This window comes from Pantherophis guttatus, chromosome 6, assembly GCF_059756535.1.
Source record: "Pantherophis guttatus breed Tessera chromosome 6, ASM5975653v1, whole genome shotgun sequence".
NCBI lineage: Eukaryota > Metazoa > Chordata > Lepidosauria > Squamata > Colubridae > Pantherophis > Pantherophis guttatus.
The window spans coordinates 6,263,635-6,291,426 of NC_142068.1; the positions used below are offsets into that span (position 1 = coordinate 6,263,635).

A 27,792-nucleotide genomic window follows, 5' to 3' on the forward strand; every position below is an offset into this window, starting at 1 on the left:
AAAAAAGCCTCTGCCGATCAGGCAACTCAGCTGGGATCGTCAGAAGCTTTTAAAAGAAAAAAAAAGCCTCTGCCGATCAGGCAACACAGCTGGGATCGTCAGAGGCTTTTAGAAGCATTTTTTTTTACAAAAATGGTTGTAAAAATGGTTTTAAAAATAATAATAATAAAAAAAGTTGGCCACGGCCACCCAGTCACATTCTCCCCCAAGCCATGCCCACAGAACCAAATTTTACATTTCACCACTGCTTCTACCCTTTTCTATCCCCCCCAAAAAATGTCTTAGTGAAGAAAGAAACATCTACTGTACATCTTGAGATTCAGAGAATCCCAGAAATGTTCTGAGAGAAATTTACATTAGGTCACTGTGAGCTAACCATTGCAAGCTCAATTCTTTCTGTTTCAGTTTGTCTCAAACTGTTCCATTTAACTGAAAATTAATTTACCCCACAACTGACAGCATTACTTGGTCTGTTGTGTGGATTTTTGGATGGTTTAGGGGTGGGGAATTTGTGGTGGGTGGGAGTGCGTTTGGGGATTGTTATGTGTGTTGGACCTGGTCTTTGGGTGTTAAGTGAATTTCGTTGTATGGGTATACTGTGTATACACGTACAATGACAATAAAGTTATTATTATTATTATGAAAGTGTGTATATTGAAAGCAAGGTATTTATTTTTTTACAGAAAGCATCACCAAAGGCAAACCTAAAGAAGCTTAGTTGACTATCTGCAAGCAGCCATTTAGATAAAGTATTTTTTTTTATTTTTTTATTTTTAATTTGATTTATATGCCGCCCTTCTCCGGAGACTCAGGGCAGCTTAAAATGTGCTCAGCAATAGCCTACATACTTTCGTATATTTATACAAAGTCAGCTTATTGCCCCCACAACTGGGTCCTCAATTTACCTACCTTAGAAAGGATGGAAGGCTGAGTCAACCTTGAGCCTTGGCGAGATTCGAACCTGCAGTAATTGCAGGCAGCTGGTCTTAATAACCAGCTTAATAACAGGGTGCCTTAGACCACTGTACTACCAAGGCTCTTGGTAGTTTTAGAATATAACAAAATGAACGCGTTTCAAGACAGGGCACAAATATTAAGTAAAAAAAGTTAAAGTTAAAAGGAAATATATTAATACTCAATTAATGGATTTTATGACGTGTGATATGGAACAGCACAGATTTTATAAGGATATGGAGATAGTCCCATAGTTATTATAGGTTTCTCATTGAGCTTTTTCACTCCTTTGGGCAGTTGGAAATGGAAGGTCCTCAGCAGGCTGGTTAGGATGGTGAACATCTCAATTCTTGACAACTTTTCTCCTAAACAGACACGCTGCCCTGTTGAAAGAGAGATAGGAAGGACAGAAAATGAAAAATAATCTGTAGTGAAAGACCACTTGGGCACCAGGATGAATCTGTAGCAAACAAATGATGAGCATTCGTTAAGGATATTCTGATATACCGCTGATGTTTTGCTGAATTGGAAAAAGCACTTCAAAGCAGAACATTCCCACTCCAAGACATGCTCATGGTATCTCAGTATCAAAATGCATGTGTCAACTTGCAAAGGTTTCAAGTTGCCATGAGCAGGAGGGAGGGAGAACTGATAGAGCTGACTGATTTCCCTAACTGAAGCTACATTCCATACCTGCTTTCTTACCGCAATCAGAAGGAGGGTGTTGGGTTTCACAGCCAGCCAAAGTGGTTAATTGGAGAATGTGATTTATGACATGGCCAGGGAGGAGGGGAGAGACAGGGTCATAGGGGAACGTAAATCTACGTGGGATTAGTTCTAACTGCATCCGAATATTGCTGAAATGGTTCTCCTAATAAATGACTGTATTTCTTTTGAAGTTTGGCTCATGGCTCATGAATTAATTAGGGCATCTTTCAGAAACTTCACAGCATGTTTAAATGGTCCAAAAAGCATAGCACACATTTTCTCTTGTATAAATCTGGGAGGCAGAAATGTTTGCTGTCTGGAAATGGCCAAATTTTGGTTAAAAACTTTGCAAATGCAGCGCACGACATGCCAATTTTGGCTTTGTATGTGTAATTAGTTGGTTTATACTTCATTGTAAAATTATATGAACCCCCTCAAAATTATATGATCTAAGCCATTCATTTCCAGGAGCCTTGGTGGTCTCAGCTAGTCCTATTGTTCAGCAAAGCAACTGTGATGAAGGAGAAATCTCCCCATACCTCATAGTTTTCCTTCAAGTTGACCAACTGCCAATTCACTCAATTTATATCAGCTGAAGTTTTGGGAGCAGACTGAGTGAACCTCTTATACTGGATTACAAACAAGAACCCTTAAAGTCTTCAACTACCTCCCAACTAACTCCCCATCAGTACTTTTAAGAAGAATCTGAGTATTCTGGCCACAAATTTATATACCAGCTGTGTACTGCAGTTGCCAAGAAGTCAGTGCAAACCTGGGCTGCATCATGAGAGGTATGAGGTCAAGAGAGGTATGAGGTCTTACTTACGAGACCACCTTCTGCCACCAATAGCCTCTCACCACCCAGTACGCTCCCATAGAGAGGGGCTTCTCAGGGTGCCGTCAGCCAAACAGTGTCGACTGGCGGCCCCCAGGGGGAGAGCCTTTTCTGTGAGGGCACCCACCATCTGGGACGAGCTGCCCCCAGAGATACAGAGGATTCCGGATCTGCGCACTTTCCGCCGTGCCCTCAAAACAGTCCTGTTTCAGCAGGCCGGCCTGGCCTAACTTTCCCTTTATATTGCTTTTGATTTTGTTTTAAACTGGGATGTCTTGAATTATCTAGGACCAGAGTGTTTAGTATATTTTAATTGGTTTTTTAACGTTTGTATTACATGTATTTTTATCTTTTGCTGTTCACCGCCCTGAGTCCCTCGGGAATAGGGCAGTATATAAATTTAATAAATAAATAAATAAATAAATAAGATCATGGGAAGTAATAATTCCACTCTACACTGAACAGACCACATCTGGACCATTATTTTCAGGTTTGGTTGCCACAAAACAAGGAAGATATTGAGGAACTGGAAGAAGGGCAGGAAAAAAAAAAGATGATGAGAAACTTGGAGGTTAATCCCATGAAAAAATTTTTTTAAAGGAACTGAATGTATTTAGCCTAAAGAAGAAAAGGCTGAGGGAGACCATCATTCCATTAGCAATCATCTAAGATTTGAAGAGCTGTCCAGGATGTGGATTCTTCAGAATTCCTCAGAGTTGGACAAGAACCCTGGTGGAAGTTTTACACAAACAGATTCAAACTAAAAATAAGGAATGATTTCCTGATTCCGAGAGCTTTTTTTTTTTTTTTTAAATTTGATTTATGTGCCGCCCTTCTCCGGAGACTCAGGGTGGCTTACAATGCGTTAAGCAATAGCCTTCATCCTTTTGTATATTTATACAAAGTCAGCTTATTGCCCCCACAAACTGGGTCCTCAATTTACCTACCTTAGAAAGGATGGAAGGCTGAGTCAACCTTGAGCCTTGGCGAGATTCGAACCTGCAGTAATTGCAGGCATCTGGTCTTAATAACCAGCTTAATAACAGGGTGCCTTAGACCACTGTACTACCAAGGCTCTTATTTAACTATTTAACAGTTGAACAGCCTGCCTCCTGGAATCATGGCTAATCCATCACTTTTCAAGAAAAGGTTGGATGGCACTTTGAGTCGGATCATTTCAGGATTCCATTTCTGGATAGGTTTATTGGACTTGAAGACTTCCAAAGTCTTTTCCAATCACTTACTGTATTTCTATGATTCTATGCAGTTTAGAGAGACGAAAAGGGAAAGAGATGTGCTAGACTATTGATTCTCCCGAGCTTCCACTGAATTGCTATATAAAATAATGTTCAGTTCTGCTACTGAAAGGAAGGCAATATTAGCTAGTAGAGGTGGGATATATATATTTTTAACTATGGGACCAAACATATATATATATTTATTTAACTGTATTTTAATGTTTGTATTTATGTTTTTACTTTGGCTGTGCACCGCCCTGAGTCCTTCGGGAGAAGGGCGGTATATAAATCTGATAATAAAGAAATAAAGAAATAAAGAAACAGAGATTAAGATGAGACCATAGCTTCAGGTTCTAGCAGTCAATGAAAAGGAAAAGAACGGCTTTAAATTTCCTGAAAAACATTACAAATTGCCTATCAATCACAAACTGCCTTGAATAGTTCGATTTACCTGCGCCAAATGGCAAAAACGCTTCTCGAGTCTGAAAATTCCCATCTTTGTCTAAAAAGTGATTTGGGTTGAATTCGTCAGGTGTCTCCCATTCCTCAGGATCCAGAAGAACAGAGCGCAGATCAGCCAAAACGATGCTTCCCTTCAATAGCAACAGAACAGAAAGGAAAAACTTTAGCTGTTTCATAATATGCAAAAAAGTAGAAGATATTTGTAGAGGAAGCATTTGTTGGCAATAGACCGCCATCACTCTCCCTGCCTCCCTTTCTCTCTTTCAGCTTTTCCAAACTCCCTTTTAATGCAACAACTAATCTGCAGAATGGAGGTTTTTCTTCATCCATTAAAAGAAAGAGATAGTTTCAGATTTGTTACTCTTCCCTACCAGGGTGTGATGAATCTGACAATCAAAGATGGCAATGCAGGGCAATACGTCCTCCCAAGGTATATTCCTGCAGGAGGAAAGAACTGGAGCAGGGGAATTACGGAGGTGTAGTTGGAAGGTCAGAGAAACCACATCGGTGGTGGGTTGCCCCTGGTTCGGACCGGTTCGCAAGAACCGGTAGTAAAACTGGCGGGAGGCCCCGCCCACTGCCCAGGATGTCGTCATCAGCAATCTGTGCATGCGCAGAAGCAAGGCGCACGCGCGAACAAAGCGAGGGTTCGCGCGTGTTCCCATTGCAAACCGGTGGTAAAGATAAGTAGAACCCACCCCTGAACCACATGACATAGTGACCAAAGCTATGAAACTAACAATGGGGAGCCATTGGTAGTACATTGGTAGTACATTGGTAGTACGGTGGTCTAAAGCACCCTGTTATTAAGACCAGCTGCCTGCAATTACTGCAGGTTCGAATCTCGCCAAGGCTCAAGGTTGACTCAGCCTTCCATCCTTTCTAAGGTAGGTAAATTGAGGACCCAGATTGTGGGGGCAATAAGCTGACTTTGTATAAATATACAAAAGGATGAAGGCTATTGCTTAGCGCATTGTAAGCTGCCCTGAGTCTCCGGAGAAGGGTGGCATATAAATCAAATTTTAAAAAAAATTGGTTTCTAGACCTCACATGACAGTGAAATGGGAAGAGGTGGAGTATCCAGGAGAGATACATATGGAGTATCAGTGGCAAATAATAATAATAGTAATAGTAATCAGGTTCTCAATTGACCTTGCTTGTGAAAAGCTGACAAAGAAGATTGCAAATGCAATGATGCAACTGCAGGACACTAATTGCGAGCCAGTTGCCAGGCACCCGAATCATGATCAGGTGACTGCAGGGACGCTTCAACAACTACAATTTTGAGGACCTGTCATAATTTCTTCTTGTTCAGTGCCATCATAACTTTGAACTCACTATTTCTTGATTGCTTATGTGTACCCTATGACTATCATTAAGTGTTGTACCTTACGATTCTTGATGAATTTATCTTTTATTTTAAGTACACCGAGAGCGTATGCACCAAGACAAATTTCTTGTGTGTCCAATCACACTTGGCCAATAAAGAATTCTATTCTATTCTATTCTATTCTATTCTATTCTATTCTATTCTATTCTATTCTATTCTATTCTATTCTATTCTATTCTATTCTATTCTATTCTTATTCTTATTCTTATTCTTATTCTTATTCTACTCTACCCTACCCTACCCTACCCTACTCTACTCTACTCTACTCTACTCTACTCTATCCTTTCCTATCCCATTCTGTTCTAATATTCTACCCTACCCTACCCTACCCTACCCTACCCTACCCTACCCTACCCTACCCTACCCTACCCTACCCTACCCTACCCTATCCTATCCTATCCTATCCTATCCTATCCTATCCTACTAACCTAAGGATTATCTGTATTGGTCTGTAAAAGAGATTATTTATCCATAATGTATGTATAGTTTATTAACCTTTGCATTGCAAATCCCCCATATGTACTGTATATAAGATGGCATCAATCTGCTTTAAATCACTATCATATATGAACATTTCATCTGTATTGCTATTTGGAACAATGGTTTGTTCCATACTTGGCAATCAAAATAAAGAGGACAAGTACCCCCTAATCTAAGGAGAGGGAGCAGTGGATCTACACAAGAAAGCATCCCCTCCTCCAGGAATATTCTTAGCAAAGAGTCACTTGTGGGGGTTTCCAAATTATTAACCAGAGATGTCATCAGACCATCCATAGATATTGGCTGCTAAGGACCCCCCTCTTTTTAAAAACAATATCCCTGGCATTCAGTGAGCTTCAGTTATGACCAAATCATGACAATATGTGCTATCAAGCCATTTCCAGGTGTTATTTTTTCAACTCCCTGTCTCTGAAGAAAAGTATTAGAAGGTGGCAAAACTCTATAGCCACTTGGAAGTTTGGCATAGACCCAAAGTCCTAGAACGGTGCGTTGCAACTTCCAAGTCAAGAGGGGTCCATCTCCTGCCATTCTGTTAGCAAGTTGTAGAGACCTGGAGTAGTATATCTTCATCTCTGTGATCCTCCTAATATTTACTCATTCAAATACTTTTGGGCATTTCAGCCTCATGTCAGCCTGTTATCTCTGAAACCTAAAGAACCTATTGGTTGGCCATATGGTGGCAGCAGAATAAGTAGATGATATCCCTCAACCAGTGAGGAGATATGACAAAGGGAGGAATAGCCAATAGACCATGGATGACCATAGCTCTCTTAGGTTCAGCCCTTAATTTCTTTGAATTTTTTTTCTGTAATATTTTTGGCAGTTTACTTTTGAAATGGTTCAGCTTTGTCAGTTTAAACCCATTCAAAGAAAATGTCTATGGAGATTCTCAGTCATCCAGGTCATGGTTCTCCCAAAGGTGCTTTGGGGCACCTGGACTTTCTGGTTTTTCTTTGAAGATGTTTCGCTTCTCATCCAAAATCCTTCCATTCCCCACCATCCAGTCAGAGCTGAAGAAGCTTCTTGGATGAGAAGCGAAACATCTTCAAAGAAAACCCAGAAAGTCCAGTTGCCTCTTGAAAAAGCACCTTTGGGACATTTCAAAGAAAATAATATATACCGTATTTTTGGGAGTATAAGACACACTTTTTTCCCTCCTAAATGAGGCTGAAAATTTGGGTACGTCTTATATTTGGAATGTAACCCTGCGTGGTGCCCAAAATGGCTACCCGGAACAGCTGATGATGCCTTCTCTTACCCCTTCCGTGCTTTGCCTGCTTTAGTCACTGGAGCTCCCTCCGAGGATCAGCTATTGCTTTTGAAGCTGTTTTTCAGCCCCAACACCAGTAAAGCAATCTTCCGTGCTTTGCCTGCTTTTCTAATTGCTGCTCCCTCTGACAATCAGCTGTGCTTTAGAAGCACAGCCCCAACAAGCCCCAACCTCAAAACCAGCGAGCGAATGAATGTGCTAGGACTAGCCAGATTCTGCCTGGTAGGCAGAATTCCAACCCCAACCCCCATTTTCCTCCCCAAAAACTAAGGTGTGTCTTATACTCTGGTGCATCTTATACTCCGAAAAATATGGTAAGTTATTTTTGTGCATATTGTTTGGATTGCAATTCCTGAGCAGACATATCTCTTCAACTGCCATGTTGGGCTTCTTCTTTCTCTACCTTTGGAATGTGGAAACCCCACATCTTCACATCTCTTAGGCTTTGTCTCGGTATTGGTATAAATAAGATATATTTTGTTCGTTGAGTCTCATGTATCACAGCATTGGTGTAGGGCAGCTTGTGCCGATCATCATAGGAGATTGATCCTGAGGCACCAAAGACATCTTCAATCTCCTTGTGGACTTTTTCTGTGGGGGGAGAGAAAGGCAAATCCATTTTGAATGATGCCATTTATGATTGAATAATCTCTTACAGATATCTTGTTTTTGTTAAATTCTTTCTTTCTTTCTTTCTTTATTAGATTTGTATACCACCCTACTCCCGAAGGACTCAGGACGGTGAACAGGCACAGAATAAAATACATAAATAACAAAAGTTAAAACCAAATTAAAACCAAATTAATATTTTAGCCCAAGACAATTAAAATCCCAATAATTTAAAACAGATTTAAAATTGCGATTTAAAATTTAGAAAGGGGAGAAATTTAGTCCAGGCCGGCCTGCTGGAATAAAAGGATCTTAAGCGCATGGCGGAAAGAGCGCAGATCCGGGATTCTCCGTATTTCTGGGGGGAGCTCATTCCAGATAGTGGGTGCCTCCACAGAGAAGGCCCTCCCCCTGGGGGCCGCCAGTCAACATTGTTTGGCTGACGGCACCCGGAGGAGCCCCTCTTAAATTATTTCCTATGAGTGTATTTATGAACCAATACTTCAGGAGGTAGAGTAGGCTTAGAAAAACTATTACAATAATGTTCCGTCCATCATTTTCAGAATTACCGTAAGTGCAGATTTGAATCTATAAAAGCAGAATGCACGATAACTTAAACTTATTCAATATATTGAAAATTTCAATATATTGAAAATTTAGTCAATCCCCTGGTTCATTATTCCATACTACTACATAGAATTACGAATACAAGTAGTCCTCGACTTGCAACAGTTTATTTAGTGACCATTCAAAGTTATAACAGCACTGAATAAACTGACTTATGACCATTTTCCAAAGCACCTGAAGGCCAGACAAGGAATAATGGATGGAAACTGATCAAGGAGAGATTCAACCTAGAAATAAGGAGGAATTTACTCACAGTGAGAACAATCAACCCATGGAACAGAAGTTGCCTTCGGAAGTTGTGGGAGCTTCATCACTTGAGACTTTCAAGAAAAGATAGGATTGCCATTTGTCAGAAATGGGGTAGGGTCTCCTGCTTGAGCAGGGGGTTGGACTAGATGTCCTATAACGCCCCTTCTAACTCTGTTAATCTGTTATCTGTTATTTTTCACAGTTACAACCTCTGTAGCATCCCCATGGTCACATGATCAAAATTCAGATGCTTGACGACTGATTCATATTTATGACGGTCGCAGCGTCCCAGGATCACATGATCCCTTTTTGTGACCTTCTGACAAGCAAAGTCAATGGGGAAGCCAGATTCACTCAACAACTGGGCTACTAACTTAACACCTTCAGTGATTCATTGAACAACTGTGGCAAGAAATGTCGTAAAACGGGGCAAAATTCACTTAACAAATGTCTCATTATACAACATAAATTTTGGGCTCAGTTGTGGTCGAGGACTACCTATACAGAATTACTACAGCAGTGTTATTAAAATAGAAAAATGAGGAATTTCACCCTTGGTTAGCACCAGGTTATTAATTATGTCATTGTTTAGAGAAATGTTGGAAGGCATGATAAGATCCAAGACTGCACCTACTTGGGTTGGCAATGTGGCACAAGATTGATGACCTTATCCACTTCTCATGCAGAAAACAAGGAAATTGGATTGTTTTATTCTTATGTGGTAATCATGCATGGTTGATGAATATCTCGATTGTATATCTTGATTGTAAAAGTATATAAACCTGAGTGTAATGGCCCTCTAACATCTTCCAGCCTCAGAATACCTCCCTTACTTGGTTACCCCTGATGGTATGTACTGGATATGTGGAAAATATGCATATAGTCAACTCCCAGCTAATTGGTGTGGTACATGCGTTTTGGGAATCATAAGACCTGGATTTTTTCTGTTGCCCCTCCGTCAGTGGCAGGTGTTGGGAGTCCCAGTGTATGATGAAGTAGGAAATATCCGAGCCAAAAGGGCGGCCGTTGACACATCATTAATAGAAAAGGTAAAAATAGGCCATTGGAAGGATGATGAATGGCCACCAGAGAGAATCATAGAAGTGCATGGGCCAGCCACTTGGGCAGAGGATGGCACCTACGGGTACCGTACCCCCATTTACCTGTTAAACCACTTAATAAGGTTACAAGCTGTAGTAGAAATAATAACAAATGAAACTGTGAAAGGCGTAACCAAATTGGCCGCTGAAAGCATGAAGTCCCGAACCTACATAATGCAAAATCGCTTAGCCTTAGATTACCTCCTAGCTAAAGAATGAGGTGTGTGTGGTAAGTTTCATTTGTCTAATTGCTGTATTGAAATAGATGATAGTGGAAAGGTCATTAAGGAAATAACCGATAAAATGGTAAAAATAGCCCATGTCCCGGTTCAAACCTGGGAAGGGTTCAATTTAGCAGATGCCTTCTCAGGCTGGTTCCCAAAACTCCCAGAGCTGCAAGCAATAGTAGCACTCATAGGTCTAATTGCTGCAGGGTGTATAATCTTGCTCTGTGTATTACCAATTCTTGTACGAGCTGTCTCAAACAGTTTGTCCTTGCTGGCAAAGAGGGAGACGGTAGCTCAAATAATGGCTATGTGGGAGTATGAGAGAATTGCGGACACAAACAATTATGGAACTCATCTTGAAAAGTCAAAAGAGTTCCAAAGGGGGGAATAAAATAGAAAAATGAGGAATTTCACCCTTGGTTAGCACCAGGTTATTAATTATGTCATTGTTTAGAGTAATGTTGGAAGGCACGATAAGATCCAAGACCAAGATGACTGCACCTACTTTGATTGGCAATGTGGCACAAGATTGATCACCTTTTTTTTTTTTAATTTGATTTATATGCCGCCCTTCTCTGGAAACTCAGGGCAGCTTACAATGCGTTAAGCAATTGTGCTTCTCATGCAGAAAACAAGGAAATTGGATTGTTTTATTCTTATGTGGTAATCATGCATAGTTGATGAATATCTCGATTGTATATCTTGATTGTAAAAGTATATAAACCTGAATGTATTGGCCCTTCGGGGTTCAGACTTTGATCGAGCTATCGCTGCTGAACCTTGCGCAATAAATCTTTCCCTTCGGCAAAGAGCTGGCATGGTCTCTTTTCTGTAACATTATAAAATATATTTTTTTAAATTTTGATTTATATGCCGCCCTTCTCCGGAGACTCAGGGCGGCTTACAATGCATTAAGCAATAGCCTTCATACTTTTGTATATTTTATACAAAGTCAGCTTATTGCCCCCACAAACCGGGTCCTCATTTTACCTACCTTAGAAAGGTAAAATAAAATATTTTAATTTTTTTTTATATTTATACTATCGGGTTTCTTTTAATTTGCAAACTAATCATCTTTATTATAGGTTCCAAATTTCCATAGAATATTATTGTGAAGATTAAGTTCATCATTCAGTAGTTTTTCAGATGTCAAAGAATCCCTGTGTATTTTCCACTCTAGTTATTGTTCCCACTGCCCAGAATTGTCTCACCTTGGATGTCGGGATGATTTGCCAACAGAAGCACTGCCCACATCAGGCTAGAATGTGTTGTGTCTGCTCCAGCAACAAACAATTCAAGCAGACAGCAAGCCAGGTTCTCTTCACCAAAGACAGAGTTGGGGTCATTCTTGTTCTGTGTTTAGAATGAGTAATTCCACTTACAATAAATTCTAGGCTTCCTAGAATTGGTCATGCCGAAAGGCAAAACAATACTGGCAAGAAATTAAGATAATGATTGAAGAAATTAAAGAAGAAACAAAAATTGGAAATGAGGCCGGAAATCTTTCTATTGGGAATAATCACAGCACAATACACCAAAGAAATAAAATATCTGATCATCCATATCCTCACAGCAGCACATATACTCTGTGCCCAAAATTGGAAATCTGAGCAGTTACCAACAGAAGACAAAATAATCGCCAAAATCACAGAATGCGCAGAAATGGAGAAGCCCACAAAAGAACTACAAGAGAAAGACGATACTGATTACTATTTAGTGTGGCAAAGATGGTACAGCTGGCTGGAGGGAAAAATGGGAATATAAAAACAATTTTTGACTATTCAATAGGGATGTATAGAATTAAATAAAGAGTGAACTATAATGCCCTATATACAAATATGTAAATATATGAACATAGATATAGATACGAATAGAGAAAGATAAGAGAAATAGAAAAATAACCCACCGATGTAGTAATTTTAAGAGTCAGTCATGGGACTGAATTGATGTTTGTTTGTTATATATGTTGTCTTAATGTATTTATGTTTGTTTGCATATTTTTTATTAATAAAAACTTTAAAAAAAACAAACAAAAAAACCAGTAAATTCTAGGCTTCCTTCAATATGTTTAATGTTATTAGCCACAAATAACATCCATCCATCCATCCATCCACCTGCCCGCCCACCCGCCCACCTCTATCTATCTATCTATCTATCTATCTATCTATCTATCTATCTATCTATCTATCTATCTATCTCTTCTAACTACGTACGTACGTACCTACGTACCTACCTTCCTATCTACTTATCTACCTACCTACCTACCTATCAGAGGTGGGTTTCAGCAGGTTCTGACCAGTTCTGGAGAATGGGTAGCAGAAATTTTGAGTAGTTCGGAGAACCGGTAGTAAAAATTCTGACTGGCCCCGCCCCCATCTATTCTCTGCCTCCCAAGTCCCAGCTGATCAGGAGGAAATGGGGATTTTGCAGTAACCTTCCCCTGGAGTGGGGTGGAAATGGAGATTTTACAGTATCCTTCCCCTGCTATGCTCACCAAGCCACGCCCACCAAGCCATGCCACACCCACCAAGCCACGCCCACAGAACCAGTAGTAAAAAAAATTTGAATCCCATCACTGGGATTCTATCTATCTATCTATCTATCTATCTATCTATCTATCTATCTATCTATCTATCTATCTTCTACACTGCCCATCTCACCTAAGTGGGTGGTTTGCAATAAAACCATAAAAACCATAATTAAAAACAAGATTAAAACAGAGTTTTTAAAAAAGGATTTTAAAAGTTGAGAATTACAAAGAGATAAAAGAGGCAGAAGGAGTGCCCAACCCCATCCCCAAGCATGCCACCTTAGACTCCCCCCCCCTCCAGGCCATTTGGCAAAACCAGGTCATGAAACTCTTCTGTAAGGCCAAAAGAGTGGGGGCTCACCTCACCTCTAGGGACAAGTTTCCCATTTGTCTAGTCTCTGCCAGTCAGACGTCTGCAACCAATGGGGTTTGCAACATACCCTCCATGTCCCAAAGGTGCTTTATCAAGAGGCAACTGGACTTTCTGGGTTGTTTTTTTTTTAATTGAAATTTTTTTTTAAAAAAAAATTTTTTTACAGTTGTCCTGCAGCAAGTTAGCTGTGGTGACTTAGCCATGGTGAATTGGCCATGGCAAGTTAGCCATGGCAAGTTGGCTGTGGTGAATTAGCCATGGTGAATTGGCCATGGCAAGTTGGCTGTGGTGAATTGGCCATGGCAAGTTAGCCATGCCAAGTTGGCTGTGGTGAATTAGCCATGGCAAGTTGGCCATGGCAAGTTGGCTGTGGTGAATTAGCCATGGTGAGTTGGCCATGGCAAGTTGGCCATGGGAAGTTAGCTGTGGTGAATTAGCCATGGTGAGTTGGCCATGGCAAGTTGGCCATGGCAAGTTGGCCGTGGTGAATTGTCATAGACCCTGGAGAAGAGCCCCTCCATTATGTCTAATAAACCCTATAGTGAACCTTGATTTTTTTTAATGCCCTGTATTTGAATTCCGTGACCTTCACCTGTCATCCACAACAATCCACAGTCCCCAAATAATAAGAAAATTCTAAATGCATTCTATGAATATAAACTTCCAAATACATATCCCATCACGTCATGGATCCTAATGAAAAATGGGTGGCATAACTTGATATGATAAAACAAAAAAATAAACGAATATGTAGGTAAATAGGCAAAATACCTTTTCAATTTGTAGTAGATAGAAATCAATGAAATCCTGTGGCTCATGCAGAGATTGATATTGCTTGTGCCTTTCTATTTCCTCCCTTCCAAGTGAAAGGATACACTCGGCAGACTCCAGACCCTTCTGGTGAGGTCCTGGAAGATGTTTCATCAACCACGGGATTGCCTCATAAAGCTAAAAAAGTAAATAAAAAAAAAATTCCATCACTTCATACTACCCTGTTTTCCCCAAAATAAGACTTATCCTGAAAATAAAACCTAGCATGTTTTTACACATGCACCTAATATAAGCCCTATTCCCCCCCAAAATAAGCCCTACTTAAGTGCCTGCACAGTTGGCTGGCCAGCCGCCCATTCTGTCTGGTTGCTCATGGTCCTGCTGACACAAGGTGAGGCAAGGCGGGGTGGAGCTGCCCTATGCGCCCCACACCAGCTTACCTCAGAGCCCCTGCAGCCAGGCCATCCATGCCCCAACAACTGCCTCTTGGCCATGGCACCGGTGTTGGAGTTGCCACCACAAGGCAAGGCAGGTGTTGGGGCATGGTTGGCCTGACTACAGGGGCCCTGAGGTAAGCCAGTGCGGGACACATGGGACAGCTCCACCCCCACCTCATGGCAGCGGCACTGGCATACCATGTGGCCTCCTGCCCTGCTGCATGCAAGCAGAAGAAGGGGGCTTCCTGTACATTAAAAAAAAAAGACATTCCTTGAAAATAAGCCCTAGTGCTTATTTTGGTGCCCAAAAGAAAATAAGTCTGGGTCTTATTTTTGGGAAAACATGGGTATTATGAATAGTTAGAATATAGAACAGGGATGGCTAACCTTTTTGCCATTGCGTGCCAAAAGTGGGGGGAGGGGGGGTCGCATGCGTGTGTGCACACATCCATAATTCTATGCACCCCGCCCCTTCATGCATGCGTGCATGACCCCTCTGCCTGCTTTTGGCACAAGATGGCCCGGTGGGCCCAGTAGGCCCGTTTTTTGCCCTCCCCAGGCTCCAGAAACTTTCCTGGAGCCTGGGGAGGGCAAAAACAGCCTTCCCCACCAGTCGGAGGCCCTCCAGAGGCCGGAAATGGCCTGTTTGCCAACTTCCGGTGAGCCCAGAAGGCCCGAAAAGCAGCTGGCTGGCACGCACATGAGTGCCAGAGCTGAGCTCGCGTGCCCACCGATATGACTCTGCGTGCCACCTGTGGCACGTGTGCCATAGGTTCGCCATCACGGATATAGAATTTTCCCTCTGCAAAAGAGTTAGTGTGAAGGGAGGGAGGGGGGAGAGAGAGAGAGAGAGAGAGGGAGAGAGAGAGAGAGAGAGAGAGAGAGAGAGAGAGAGAGAGAGAGAGAGAACAGGTAGGATTACTCACTTTTTTCAAAGGGTCAATATAGTAACTGTCAAATTTGAATTGCTTTGCTTCATTTAAAACTTAACACTTTTCAACTTGCCAATGAACTGTGGGGAGGGAAGGGGGAAATGGAATGTGCAGAATGTGTGCAGAGATTGTGAGAGCTTGGAGCCAGCAAGGTCACCGCTGCAGGTGCTTGAGAAAGAGATGGACCCTTCTCATAACAAAAGACAGTCTCATAATTGGACAATGTGATCATCCAGGGGAAGGAGAAAGAGAAAATATTGTTTAACTGGGCAAGCATCAGCGCAGGAAACCAGTGCTGGTTTTGTTTTTTTCAGTACCAACATGGTGTATCCAATAAAGTTTTAGTTTTGGGAATTCGATTTTCCTGAGAGTGTCTCCTTCCATCTATCTATCTATCTATCTATCTATCTATCTATCTATCTATCTATCTATCTATCTACCACTGCGGTAGCGCAGTGGTTAGAATGCAGTACTGCAGGCTACTTCTGCTGACCACCAACTGCCTGCAATTTGGCAGTTCGAATCTCACAAGGCTCAAGTTTGACTCAGCCTTCCATCCTTCCGAGGTGGGTAAAATGAGAACCTAGATTGTTGGGGGCAATATGCTGACTTTGTAAAAACTGCTTAGAGAGGGCTGTAAAGCACTGTGAAGCGGTATATAAGTTTAAGTACTCTATCTCTATCTCTATCTCTATCTCTATCTCTATCTCTATCTCTATCGCTATCTCTATCTCTATCTCTCTCTATCTCTATCTCTATCTCTATCGCTATCGCTATCACTATCGCTATCGCTATCTCTATCGCTATCGCTATCGCTATCTCTATCTCTATCTCTATCTCTATCTCTATCTCTATCTCTATCGCTATCGCTATCGCTATCTCTATCTCTATCTCTATCTCTATCTCTATCTCTATCTCTCTATCTTCTCTTTCTCTTTCTCATCTATCTTTCTATCTATCTATCTATCATCTATCTATCTATCTATCTATCTATCTATCTATCTATCTATCATCTGTTTATTTATTAAACTTGCAGTGACTCTAGGCAAGTTAGAGATCTGGTTGCTCTAGTATAAAAGATCACTCACCAGATGAAAAATACGACCTGCTGTTCTTACAAGGGTCGTAATGTCTTCAACTAACTTCCGGAACCTTTTATCTTTAAATGCAAACTGGTGCCCAAAGCTAAAAGCACATATCACATTACAGACTGAATTCATCAATGGCAATGAAGGATCAAATGGCTGCCCTGAAGAGGAAAATATATATCATTAATTCAACTTCCCCTGGTACTGAGAACTTGTAATGAGAACTCAGGGACAACTGGAGTCTTAAGGCAATTTCTTATTTTTTTATAGAAAGTCACATAAAATGCATCCATTTTCAGATAGAAATGGTGACTTGCAAAGCAACTTATCACACAAGCGCCTAAGTTACTAAGATCATATCCATCTAGGTGTTTGTTATATGCTCTTCCCATCATGGAGCTGGCAGGAAATCGTGCCATTGTAAATATGGTGCCCACCCTTATTACAAATGTGGAATAAATCAGGGCTCTGCTGCTGTCCGTACAGTTTTTACTTTCAACCATCCAAGGTCTTTGATTGGTATTCCTTCAGTTAAAATTCCAGACCTGACAAATAGTACACAGGATACGAAGGGCCTCTCTTCCAATTGTCACGCATAACTGCATTTTTGCATGACCAGACTGTTTATTGGACTGTGCCTTACTATTTCCTGAAAGTAAACACAACTCAGTGAATCTGTGTGTTGACTGTGTTTATTCGTAACTACTCTCAATCGCTTTTATGTACACACCCTTGCTACTCAAGGGTTACTCTGTGAATTCCTTAACAGAGTCAATCTTGCTTTATTTGACAGAAACCCACTAAGTCTTAGTTACCAGCTGAGCATTCTCATGGCTAATGACACCTACCTTTTGAACGTGCAAAGATTTCTATGAGTTGCTGGGCTCCTTCTTTAATCTGATGCTCGATCACTTTATTCCCTAATCCCAGCAGCCGCAAAGAAGCATTACCAATCTGTCGCTGCTTCTTCCAGATGTGACCATTTGAAAACACAATACCTGAAGACATAATAAACCAAGGACAAATTATTGATTGCATTCATTTTTGTTCATTTTTTTTTAAAAGGACAAATTAGCATTGTAGAAGAAACCATCGTTATGGTAGTTCACACCTGCTTATATAATAGCAATAGCTCTTAGACTTATATATTGCGTCATAGTGCTTTGCAGCCAAGCAGTTTATGGAGTCAGCATATTTGCCCCCAACAATCTGGGTCTTCATTTTACCAACCTCAGAAGGATGGAAGGCTGATTCAACCTTGAGTCAGTCAGGATCGAACTCTTGGCAGTGAGGCAGAGTTTGCTTGCAATATTGCATTCTAATCACTGTATCACCATGGCTCTTACATAAATGTATGTATGTATGTAAGTTTCAATAAAAGATAATCCTATTTTGCTATAATCACCCATGCATAATCTGCATGTACAGACAACTCTTTTAAAAGATGCAATAATAGCAGGTCTTCGGAGCCATAGATTTATCTTTCCATTATTGACCAATCTCTTAGTATCAATAAGGCCACAGAGAATCCATTGATTTTTGTCAAACTAAGTTGATACTTCCTAGAGGAAATCTATATGGTCACTAAGAGTCAATAAGAGCCTTGATAGTACAGTGGTCTACGCACCCTGTTATTAACACAGCTGCCTGCAATTTACTGCTGGTTCGAATCTTTCCAAGGCTCAAGGTTGACTCAGCCTTCCATCCTTTCTAAGGTAGGTGAAATGAGGACCCAGTTTATAGGGGCAATAAGCTGACTTTGTATAAATATACAAAAGTATGAAGGCTATTGCTTAACGCACTGTAAGCCGCCCTGAGTCTCCGGAGAAGGGCGGCATATAAATCAAATTAAAAAAAAAAATCAACTTGATAAATGAAATGATTAAGTTGATACTCTTGGATAATCCAGTTCTCAGAATTAAAATGTATTATACAGAAAAGGTAGATGTAAGCATTGTTTATAGTTTAGCTCCATTAATAGATGAAAATGATACCTTTGCTATCATTCTCCACTCACATATTTGTCTGATGTAACTCAGTGCAGGATTTGCAATTACATCTGTTGATAAGCAGTTTGAATGCGTGACTTTTTCATTCTCAGAAACACATAGCGCAATTGCTAAAGGTCTTGATGTAATGTAGTAAGCCTACAATTTTGGTCTTTCTAGTATTGTATTAGTGCTGAGTAATAACTGAATGGAATAAAGAATTAGAGTTTCCTATTTTGCCCAGACAAAGTAGAAATACGTAGAGACAAAGGTTCACGGTTCATTGATTTTATTAACCTCCACAACAAAAACTCTGACAAACTATAGACAGTAAGAGCAGTGACCTTGAGAAGACTATGCAAGAACAAGGTAAACATTTATTAAGTTCTTTAAGATAATGAGATCATTGAGATAATATTCAGAAGTTGATCAGGCCAACACCTCCCTCATTCCATGAAGTGTAAAAAGGAGGGAAGCATAGTATAATCAGACTTACAAGATTCTATTATTTATTTGATCTCAATAGATTATAGCTTTGCTTTTAGTGTGGAATTCATTCTGATCTGATTTATCTATCAGAGTCAAAATAACAGAGTTGGAAGGGACCTTGGAGGTCTTCTAATCCAACCTCATGCTCAAATAAGAGACCTTATACCAGTAGTAAAATCTAATTTTTTTACTACTGGTTCTGTGGTTGTGGCTTGATGGGTGTGGTGTGGCTTGGTGGGCATGGCAGGGAAGGATACTGCAAAATCCCCATTCTCTCGCCACTCCTAGGGGAAGGATATTGCAAAATTCCCATTCCCACCCAACTCTGGAGCCAGCCAGAGGTGGTATTTGCCGGTTCTCTGAACTACCTGTCAGAACCTGCTGGATTTCACCCCTGCAGTATACCATTTGAGACAAATGGCTGTCCAGTCTCTTCTTAAAAGCCTCCAGTGATGAAGGTCCCACAACTTCTGAAGGCAACTTCTGTTCCACTGGTTGATTGTTCTCATTGTTGGAAATTTCTCCTTAGTTCTAGGTTGCTTCTCTCCTTGACAAATTTCCATCCATTGCTTCTTGTCTTGCCTTCTGATGCTTTAAAAAGAATAGATGATCCCCTCATCTTTGTGATAGCCTCTCAAATATTGGACACTGCTGTTATATCAACCCTAGTCCTTCTTTTTACTAGACTACACATACCATATTCCTGCAACCTTCCTAGTAGGGCTGGCATGAACAGAATGCTGAAATTCCTTACTTTCTGCAACTTACCCCTTCCTTTTCCTCGAGATAAAAAGAAAGCAGTTAGAGTCCGACCACCAAATTCTTCTCCATATCTAACCAAACCTTCTTTTACGGCTTTGAATCCGGACAGTACCACTACAGGTTGATTCCCCAACCACAATGTGTATATATTTCCATATTTCTCAGCCAGCTGGGGAGTAAATCAGAAACGGGAAAAATTTTTTACAATAAAATAAAACAAATATTACTTTGTCGCCATCAGCTTTTTTCTATTCCTCAATTCAGAGAATAATTTTCATATTCAACTCTCCCACCATTAACAGTTTTGGTTTCCCCCCCCCCTAAAATTCTGCTACTTTATTAGGAAATAAAAATGGAATATTAAGGGGAAAAGAAGTAGATGTTTAAAAACATCTATGTAACTCCAAGGGTGTATTATTCCTATATCTTGATAGACTCAGCCCACAAGTGCAGAAATCATGGCGTCCCATTTTTCCATGTTTTCAAAGCTCTACACATGCACAGAAGCCTTTGGCAATTTGCTTAATTATACCAAGTTTGGTGATTAGACTGAAGAATTTGTGTTATGAAGAGTTTGTTTTAATTTAGTTTGGACTATGCTGAGAATGAGTTGATTTTCAGCTGTTCTAATAAAGTCTGTTTGTTTTGGGACTGTTTGCGTCGATTACTACCTACTTGGGCCTTAGTCACAACACTGATGCAGTAGATAGGCTTCTTGATGCTGTCAGTTTAACCACTCTCAATTATACCCCTATCCCTGTGGCTGGTGAAAGTGTCTAGGATGGTGACAGCTTAGGTGGGTTCAGGCAGCAATAAACTCTTCACTTCAGGAGGAGACATTACCTTGTAAGGAGGCCCTCTTGATCCCACCTGCCTGGGTTGTTTCTATCCATTGCAGCTTCAGATGAAATGGGTTATACAGTTGCCTTCCAGTCAAGTGTCAGGTCCGGTTATGGGACAGAAACTGCATTGGTCGCACTTGTAAATAATCTCTGGCAATGATCTCCAGGCCATGCAAGGAATCCATGAAACATACCTTCTCTGTATTGGTCCATCCCTTTGATGAAATAGCATGCCATATGCCACACTTCCTGAATATTGGATGGCCCCATTGCTGTTTTACAGTTTTGGCTTTTTCCTCAAGCACTGGGGCCTTACTCTCAGGAGTTATGAGCTGTTTTGATCCCTTAAGTGAAGGCACTTCGTGCTTGTGAAATAATAATCTTTAGTTGGTTTCAGTCTGGAAGGGTGTGCCATAATTTGACTGCTTTGATCAGTCTATCAGATCAGGGAGTGTGAACTGTTTTTTGAAGATTAACAAGCTGTAAGTAAATGGACTAGAACAAGCTTTGCACTCTTAAGTGTTAGAGAAAAGTAATGTGAGACGCCAATCCGGATGGATATCCATGAAACTTGATCTCCTTGAGGTTAGGAAGTTGGTGTCTACAATCACTGGATATTTTTATCCAAGGTTCAAGACATAAATACAAATGTGAGGAAAAAGTGGAAGATAACTCGCCTCAAACTGAACAGTATAGGCCAAATTTGGGGAGGGGGATTGCTGGCAAAAAAAGGAAGGTATTTGGAAATGGGCTAGCTGCAGAGAAAATGTCCTGCCCGGGCTTCTGGCAATTGCTGTTCCAAGCCCCCTTCCTCTTGATCCAGAGGAGACGTAGGACATGCATACAGATTAGCAGGCTCAGGGACAACATGTTACTTGGCTATACAGGAGAAAATGTAGCCTGCTGTGTCTTCTAGAGGTAGGGGACATGAAAATAATGCAGAAGCCACAACTCCTGCCTTCCCTGCCTTGTTCTGAACATCTTGCCAGCCTTCAAAAGCTGGGTGTGGAGACGTGCCTCCTCGTGACATTCAGGTGGTATAAATGTTTCCTCCTTTTTCTTCCACTCCAGTCTGGAATGAATACTAGCAGGGGTGGGATTCAGATAGTTCTGATCAGTTTGAGCAAACCGGATGCTAATTTTACATCTGATTTGCCGAACTGGTAGTTGCAATGACTGGCAGGCCCCGCCCACCCCTCCCCTCCCCTCCCAGGAGTCTCCACGTGGCAGTGCCCGGCCGGAGGTTCTGGGAGGATGAAAAATGGACCTCCTGGAAGTTCCAGAAGTCTGGAAATGGGCCATTTCCAGTCTCCAGAGGCCTTCTGAGCCCGGGGGAGGCTGTTTTCAACCTCCCGGAGGCTCAGGAAAAGCCTCTGGAGCCTGGGGAGGGTGAAAAATGGGCTTCCCGGAAGTTCTGGAAGTCCAGAAATGGGTCCGTTTCTCTGCCCACCCAGCAACCGGGCAGAGAACCAGTTGCTAAAATTTTTGAATCCCACCCCTGAATACTAGTAGAATAAGGCATCAGGGGGTGAAAAAGGAGCTTCTCCTTTATAAAATGTGTTTTCTGTGATCCAAGACACCAAGCTGAGGGGAATAGCCAACATTTTAAAAGATAGGCTTAAGATCCACAAGGATATTGACAGATATAAGCATTGGGCCATACCCAATAAAATTCAATTCAATGATGAGAAAAGTAAGATTTTACACTTAGACAAGAAAAACTAAATGCTTAAGGAGATACCTGGCTGAACAGCAATAACTGTGAGAGGGATCTGGGAATCCTAGTGGCAAATCACTTAAATATGACCTAGCAGTGTGCTGCAGTCGCCAAAATAGCCAATGAAGTCCTATGCTAGATCAATAGAGGGATACTATCAAAATCACATGAAGTGTTAGTATCACTTTAAAGTGCACTGGTAAGACCACAGTTGCATCTACTTTTGGTCATCAAAATACAAAAAGATGTTGAGACTCTAGAAAGAGTGCAGGGAAGAACAACAAAGACGATTAGGGGACTGGAGGCTAAAATATATGATGAATGGTACCAGGGACTGGGTATAGCTAGCTAGGGGGTGACATGTTAATAGTCTTCCAATATTTGAGGGACTGTCACACAGAAGATGGGGCTCCATTTATTCTCCAGAGCATCTGAAGACAGGACAAATAATAACAGATGAAAACTGACCAAAGAGCAATCCAATATAGAACTAAGGAGAAATTTCCTGACAGTGAGAAAAATTAATCAGTGGAAGAGTTTGCCTTCAGAAGTTGTGGGTGCTCCATCACTGGAGGTTTTTAAAAAGAGATTGGACAACCATTTGTCTGAAATGGTACAGGGTCTCCTGCTTGAGCAGAGGGTTGGACTAGAAGATCTCCAAAGTCCCTTCCAACTTCTTGTCCTGTGTTCTGTACACAAATGGCTTGCCTGTATTGTAGTTTTCAGAGGCCTTGACTTTATTACGATCTTGATTCATTATGAAGTATGAGCACCCCAGTTACAAGACTAAAGTGGGATATTATATAAATTCCATAAATTCCACTTTATGATTCTTGATGAATGTATCTTTTATTTTATGTACACTGAGAGCATATGCACCGACAAATTCCTTGTGTGTCCAGTCACACTTGGCCAATAAAAAATTCTATTCTATTCTATTCTATTCTATTCTATTCTATTCTATTCTATTCTATTCTATTCTATTCTATTCTACTCTACTCTACTCTACTCTACTCTACTCTACTCTACTCTACTCTACTCTATTCTATTCTATTCTATTCATCAACATCTTAATGCAAACATCTGCCTATTTTCTTCCAGAAGGTGGATGATTAGGTCCCTTCCAACTCTCTTATTCTGTATTCTGTAAATGCTTCAAGAGGGGCAGCTTTTGACTGGTTGCATGCTGACTCATGAGCTATTAACACCTAGTATAGCCTGATCTAATCCAACCTCTATGCATTTCCACACACTTTTTGTTCCCATCCATAAATTGGCTGACCTCACACTGCCCACAAATTCCCTCACTTTAAACCACCTAGACAGTCAAGGAATTAAACCAAGGTTCCTTCCTCATGGACATGGAAAGAATAGGCAAAAAATAATAACCCTAACCCTATCTTGAGGAAGAAGGGTAAAACTCCGAGGATCCTGGAAATGGGATTTTATGGGAGTATCCAATAAGAAATCCAATCATGACATAGCTTTGGAAGAAATGTTATACAATTCCGCTTATGGCTCTAAGATGAAGAAATAAAACATTAATCATCTTAACTTACACAGCCACTCACAAAATCCATTTCGCTGCTAAGGCAGAAAGCCACGATGTCCAGTGGTATAACCATACTTGGAGAGAATCTTAGTTGGACGTATGAAGCAAGCTAACAACCTCCTTACTGGAATTATAGTTCTACCATTGACTGCATTTTTTTTTTAAAGATTTGCTATTTTTCTGGTGCTTGTTTTTCTGGAAGTATACCTTTTGACTTCAATGAGTAGACAGTAAGTAATTCTGTGGTTGGCATAATTACTTTCTTGACTGTAAGGAGGAATAATAGAAAGAGGAAACCTCTGATGCTTTGAGTGTTTATTGTTAGTATTTTTCTGAAGCTCTTAAATATTATTTGAGGAAAATTGTTGGTGAATGTATAAACACCGCACAAAGAAACACCGCCCTTTTCTTTAAAGTCACTAATGTTTCAAAGAAATTAGAAAAGGTATGTCAATGCAATGATTAGAAAAACATGTTGATTGTCATTTGGAAAAATTTGAATGAAGAAAAGCATGAAGAGTAGACTTGTGACTTCTACAAGATTGTGTCTCTATATCTCAGCACTGATAAAGGCAATTTTATGGGGTATCCCCAACATAAAGAGAGGTCAGAGCTCACCTATAAGTGATACTGGTTCAGAGAGACAAACTTCATTTGTATACAATCACAAGCTAAGTATATAACATATACCCTGTTTCCCCGAAAATAAGACATCCCCTGATAATAAGCCCAATCGGGCTTTTGAGCACATGCAGTAAAATAAGCCTCCCCCCAAAAATAAACCCTACCTGAAAATATTAAATGCAGAGCTGGAAATCAGGTAAGATGGCAAGAGGAGCCCCATCTTGCTCCACGCTCCCCAAAATAATAAGACCTCCCCAAAAATAAGGCCAAGTGCTTATTGCGGGGTTCAAAAAAATATAAGACAGGGTCTTATTTTCAGGGAAACACAGTATTTATAAGGCTTTATGCACAAGCAATTCTTGAATAATATCCGATGTGTAAGTCCCTAACCAACTGAAGCTTACCTGCCACAACTTAGAAGAGTCCTCCATCACTTTAATTAGCTTACAGTTTTAATCATGATAAAAAGACATTTTCATTCCATTTAATTTCCTTAGCGCACATGTGTTTACCTGTGAGTTACTGATATCCGATTTTGCATGAGACGCTAAATAAAGTTTGTAATTTGCTTTGCTACATATTTAGCCTTATTTCTATTGTAGCAAACTATTTTTTTTTAACCTGGGGAATGTTTCAGCCAATAGAAACAAGATCATGTTTATATCTCTCTAACAGATGTGTAGCACTGAAAGGAGCTGCTGAACATGATGCTAAGTTCACAAATCCAAATTAAGGGAATTCCCCAAAAGATGGCTGTCCAACTTCTGCTTAACCACATCTTGAAATCCATTCTCAAATTATGTTTAAAATTAAAAAAAAAAAACTGTTTTCTAGAATTCAAACAGATTCTGCATTCCTAGATCTCCACCCAGCCCTAAAAAGCTGAGGAGCAGGTCTTAACTTTGATCAGCATCGTTCTCATTCATCAAGTTATTTACAATATTAATATAGTGTCAGAATCTTTTACTAGCAAACCAACTCGGGAGATAATCACAGGAGAAAGAAAATAAAGTAGAATTGCCTCCGTTAATGATTTGGTTAATTAATTAATTGGATATCTACTAAGAAATAAATACCTTCTTCAAAATGTCTTCGTTATCTCTTGCCTGCAAAGCCCATGCATTTCCAAGGATTGGAAGAGAGGGAGGACCAGGTGGGAAGTGTCTCCGTGACCACCACTGTTTCAAGGAGAACAGAATCAGTAGAGAAAGAAGAGGAACAAGTAAAGTTATTGATATTTCTATCATGCTGTCTTTTCTCCTTGTTGATTCCTGGATTCTTTCTAATATACTGAAAGGAACTGGGTTCTCTCTCAATACTTGATTGTCTTATAGTGGTTGCCACTTCTCTTCTTCTGTATGTCAGCCTGTATCGGTAGCTCAGGGTTGAGCTGTGGAGTTCCTGGAGTTCTCCTCTGAGTTTAGCTATTTGCTTGTAGATATTTCATGAACCAGTTGGGCAACAAGATGAGTATAGTGTTTGCTCTCTTTTTTTATATAATGGCTTTCCCTGCCAGTTATGATGGGGGTTGGCTTTACTCTGTGGCAATAACTTAATTAGGCATTGTTTTCTGTTCGTTTGTCATGTGTTAACCTCTGTTTATTCGGATGTTGGATGCTGGGAAGGATGTACTCTGACTTTTTTATTTCCTCCTTAGCTTTTTTTTTTTTTAGTGTTTCTCTAGTATGATATGTATATTTGTTTATCTCTATGTGTCTATTGATGGCTGATTTGTCTGATAAGAAGCTTCCAGGTATTACCTAGCATTTTGTTGTGGTCTGCCAGCAGCCTGTGGAGCTGGCAGGGGAGTCGGACAGTGAGGAATCTGGGGAAGGCCTGGACGAGGGCTCTGCGTCGGAGGCAGAGATGGAGCCAGGGCCATCTGGGAGTGATACGTGGACTCTGGAGCCTCCAGAGTCGGACAGCAGAGAGGCAGAGCAACAGGAGGAGCATGTCTCTAGTGCACGCATGCGCAGAGCTGCCAGAAGGCACGAACAGTTAAAACAAAAGGGACAACTCTGGGGTAAGGCCTGGAGATGATTGGCCCCTCCCATAAGGCTTAAAAGAGGTACAAAGGCACGTGGACCCTTTGTAGGAAAGCAACGTTGTTAATTCTGTTCCCAGTTGGCATCTCTGTTTTATTCTGGACTCCGTATGGCTTTGCCAAGTAGATTTTTGGCAGCGTGTCAAGGGAGATAAAGGTTGGTGATTGTCCCAAAGGACTTCTCCCAAAGGACTTTTTGCAACTAATTGGGACTCAGCTGTGAATGAACGTAATTCACAGCTGTTGCAATAAAAGAGGTTTTTGGGACTACTTATATGTTTTAATGACTCAGAAAGCCTAGATCACAACACATTTAGTGGTTTGGCATGGTCTAAGATGCTAATAGTTGTTGTTGTTGCTGAAACGATGGTTTAGCCTGCTCATATGTTGTGAATAGAAGGAGTTTTCATCATGTCTCGTGACTGCTAGTTGGTGTTTATGGTTATGTAGAAGACTAAAGGCTGGATTGGACTTCTGTGTGCTGCACATCAGGGAACATATGCACCTGTCATTCAGAGATGGTTGCATAGCTGTTGCATTTATACATTTGTGAATGTTCTTTCAGGCTAGCGGGCACTCAAACCACAAAGCACAGAACAGGAAGTTAGATCAACCAATCAGCGTGCAGGATGCATGCCTTTGCACAACATGCAGTTGAGATATGGGAGGTGTGTGCATCAGCCTGTATTATACTGCAAAATCTCCATTCCCACCCCACTCCAGGGGAAGGATATTGCAAAATCTCCATTCCCACCCCACTCTGGAGCCAGCCAGAGGTGGTATTTGCTGGTTCTCTGAACTACTCAAAATTTCCGCTACCGGTTCTCCAGAACCTGTCAGAACCTGCTGGATTTCACCCCTGAGATAGGGGAAGAAAGGCATGTAAACCACAACTATGTTCTGAAGGCTCCTTCGGATGCTAACAAAATTTTGATTTTCTACTTTTAGATCTATAAATTCTTTCTTTGCTTGATGAAACATCTCCTAGGACCTCTCAAGGAGACATTGGACTCACCATTCAATCTTTCATTTGTAAAATGAGAAATAGAACAAAACAAGAAATATTATTCTGTGCATGGGCCACATAATTTCCTTGAGTGTTATCTGGTTCAAAAGGTAAAGGTTTACCTCCATTCCTCTACCAGCAATAAAATACCTTATGCCACCAGACTCCAAATTGTGGGCTTAGACAATTTAGAACTATGTCGACTTCAGTCTGACCTAAGCATAGTACATAAAATTATCTACTATAATGTCCTACCTGTCAATGACTACTTCAGCTTCAACCGCAACAATACACAAGCAAATAATAGATACAAACTCAAGGTAAACTGCTCCAAACTAGATTGCAGAAAATATGACTTCAGCAACAGAGTGGTCAATGCCTGGAATGCACTACCTGGCTCTGTAGTTTCTTCCCCAAACCCCCAAAACTTTAACCTTAAACTGTCTACTGTTGACCTCACCCCATTC

The 27,792-nt window shown here is 40.7% G+C and overlaps 1 protein-coding gene across 1 annotated transcript; it reads right to left on the reverse strand.

Moving 5' to 3' along the window:
• Positions 1-1,149: 1,149 nt before the first annotated feature.
• Positions 1,150-25,648, reverse strand: LOC117660243 (cytochrome P450 2J5-like). Its single transcript, XM_034408307.3, has 9 exons — positions 25,352-25,648; positions 19,547-19,709; positions 17,150-17,299; positions 16,302-16,462; positions 13,845-14,021; positions 11,382-11,523; positions 7,762-7,949; positions 4,187-4,328; positions 1,150-1,337 (listed from the first exon to the last, which is right to left on the reverse strand). The coding sequence occupies exons 1-9, from the start codon at positions 25,520-25,522 to the stop codon at positions 1,150-1,152; spliced, it is 1,482 nt and encodes a 493-aa protein (XP_034264198.2). The 5' UTR covers positions 25,523-25,648.
• Between the last annotated feature and the right edge of the window lie 2,144 nt (positions 25,649-27,792).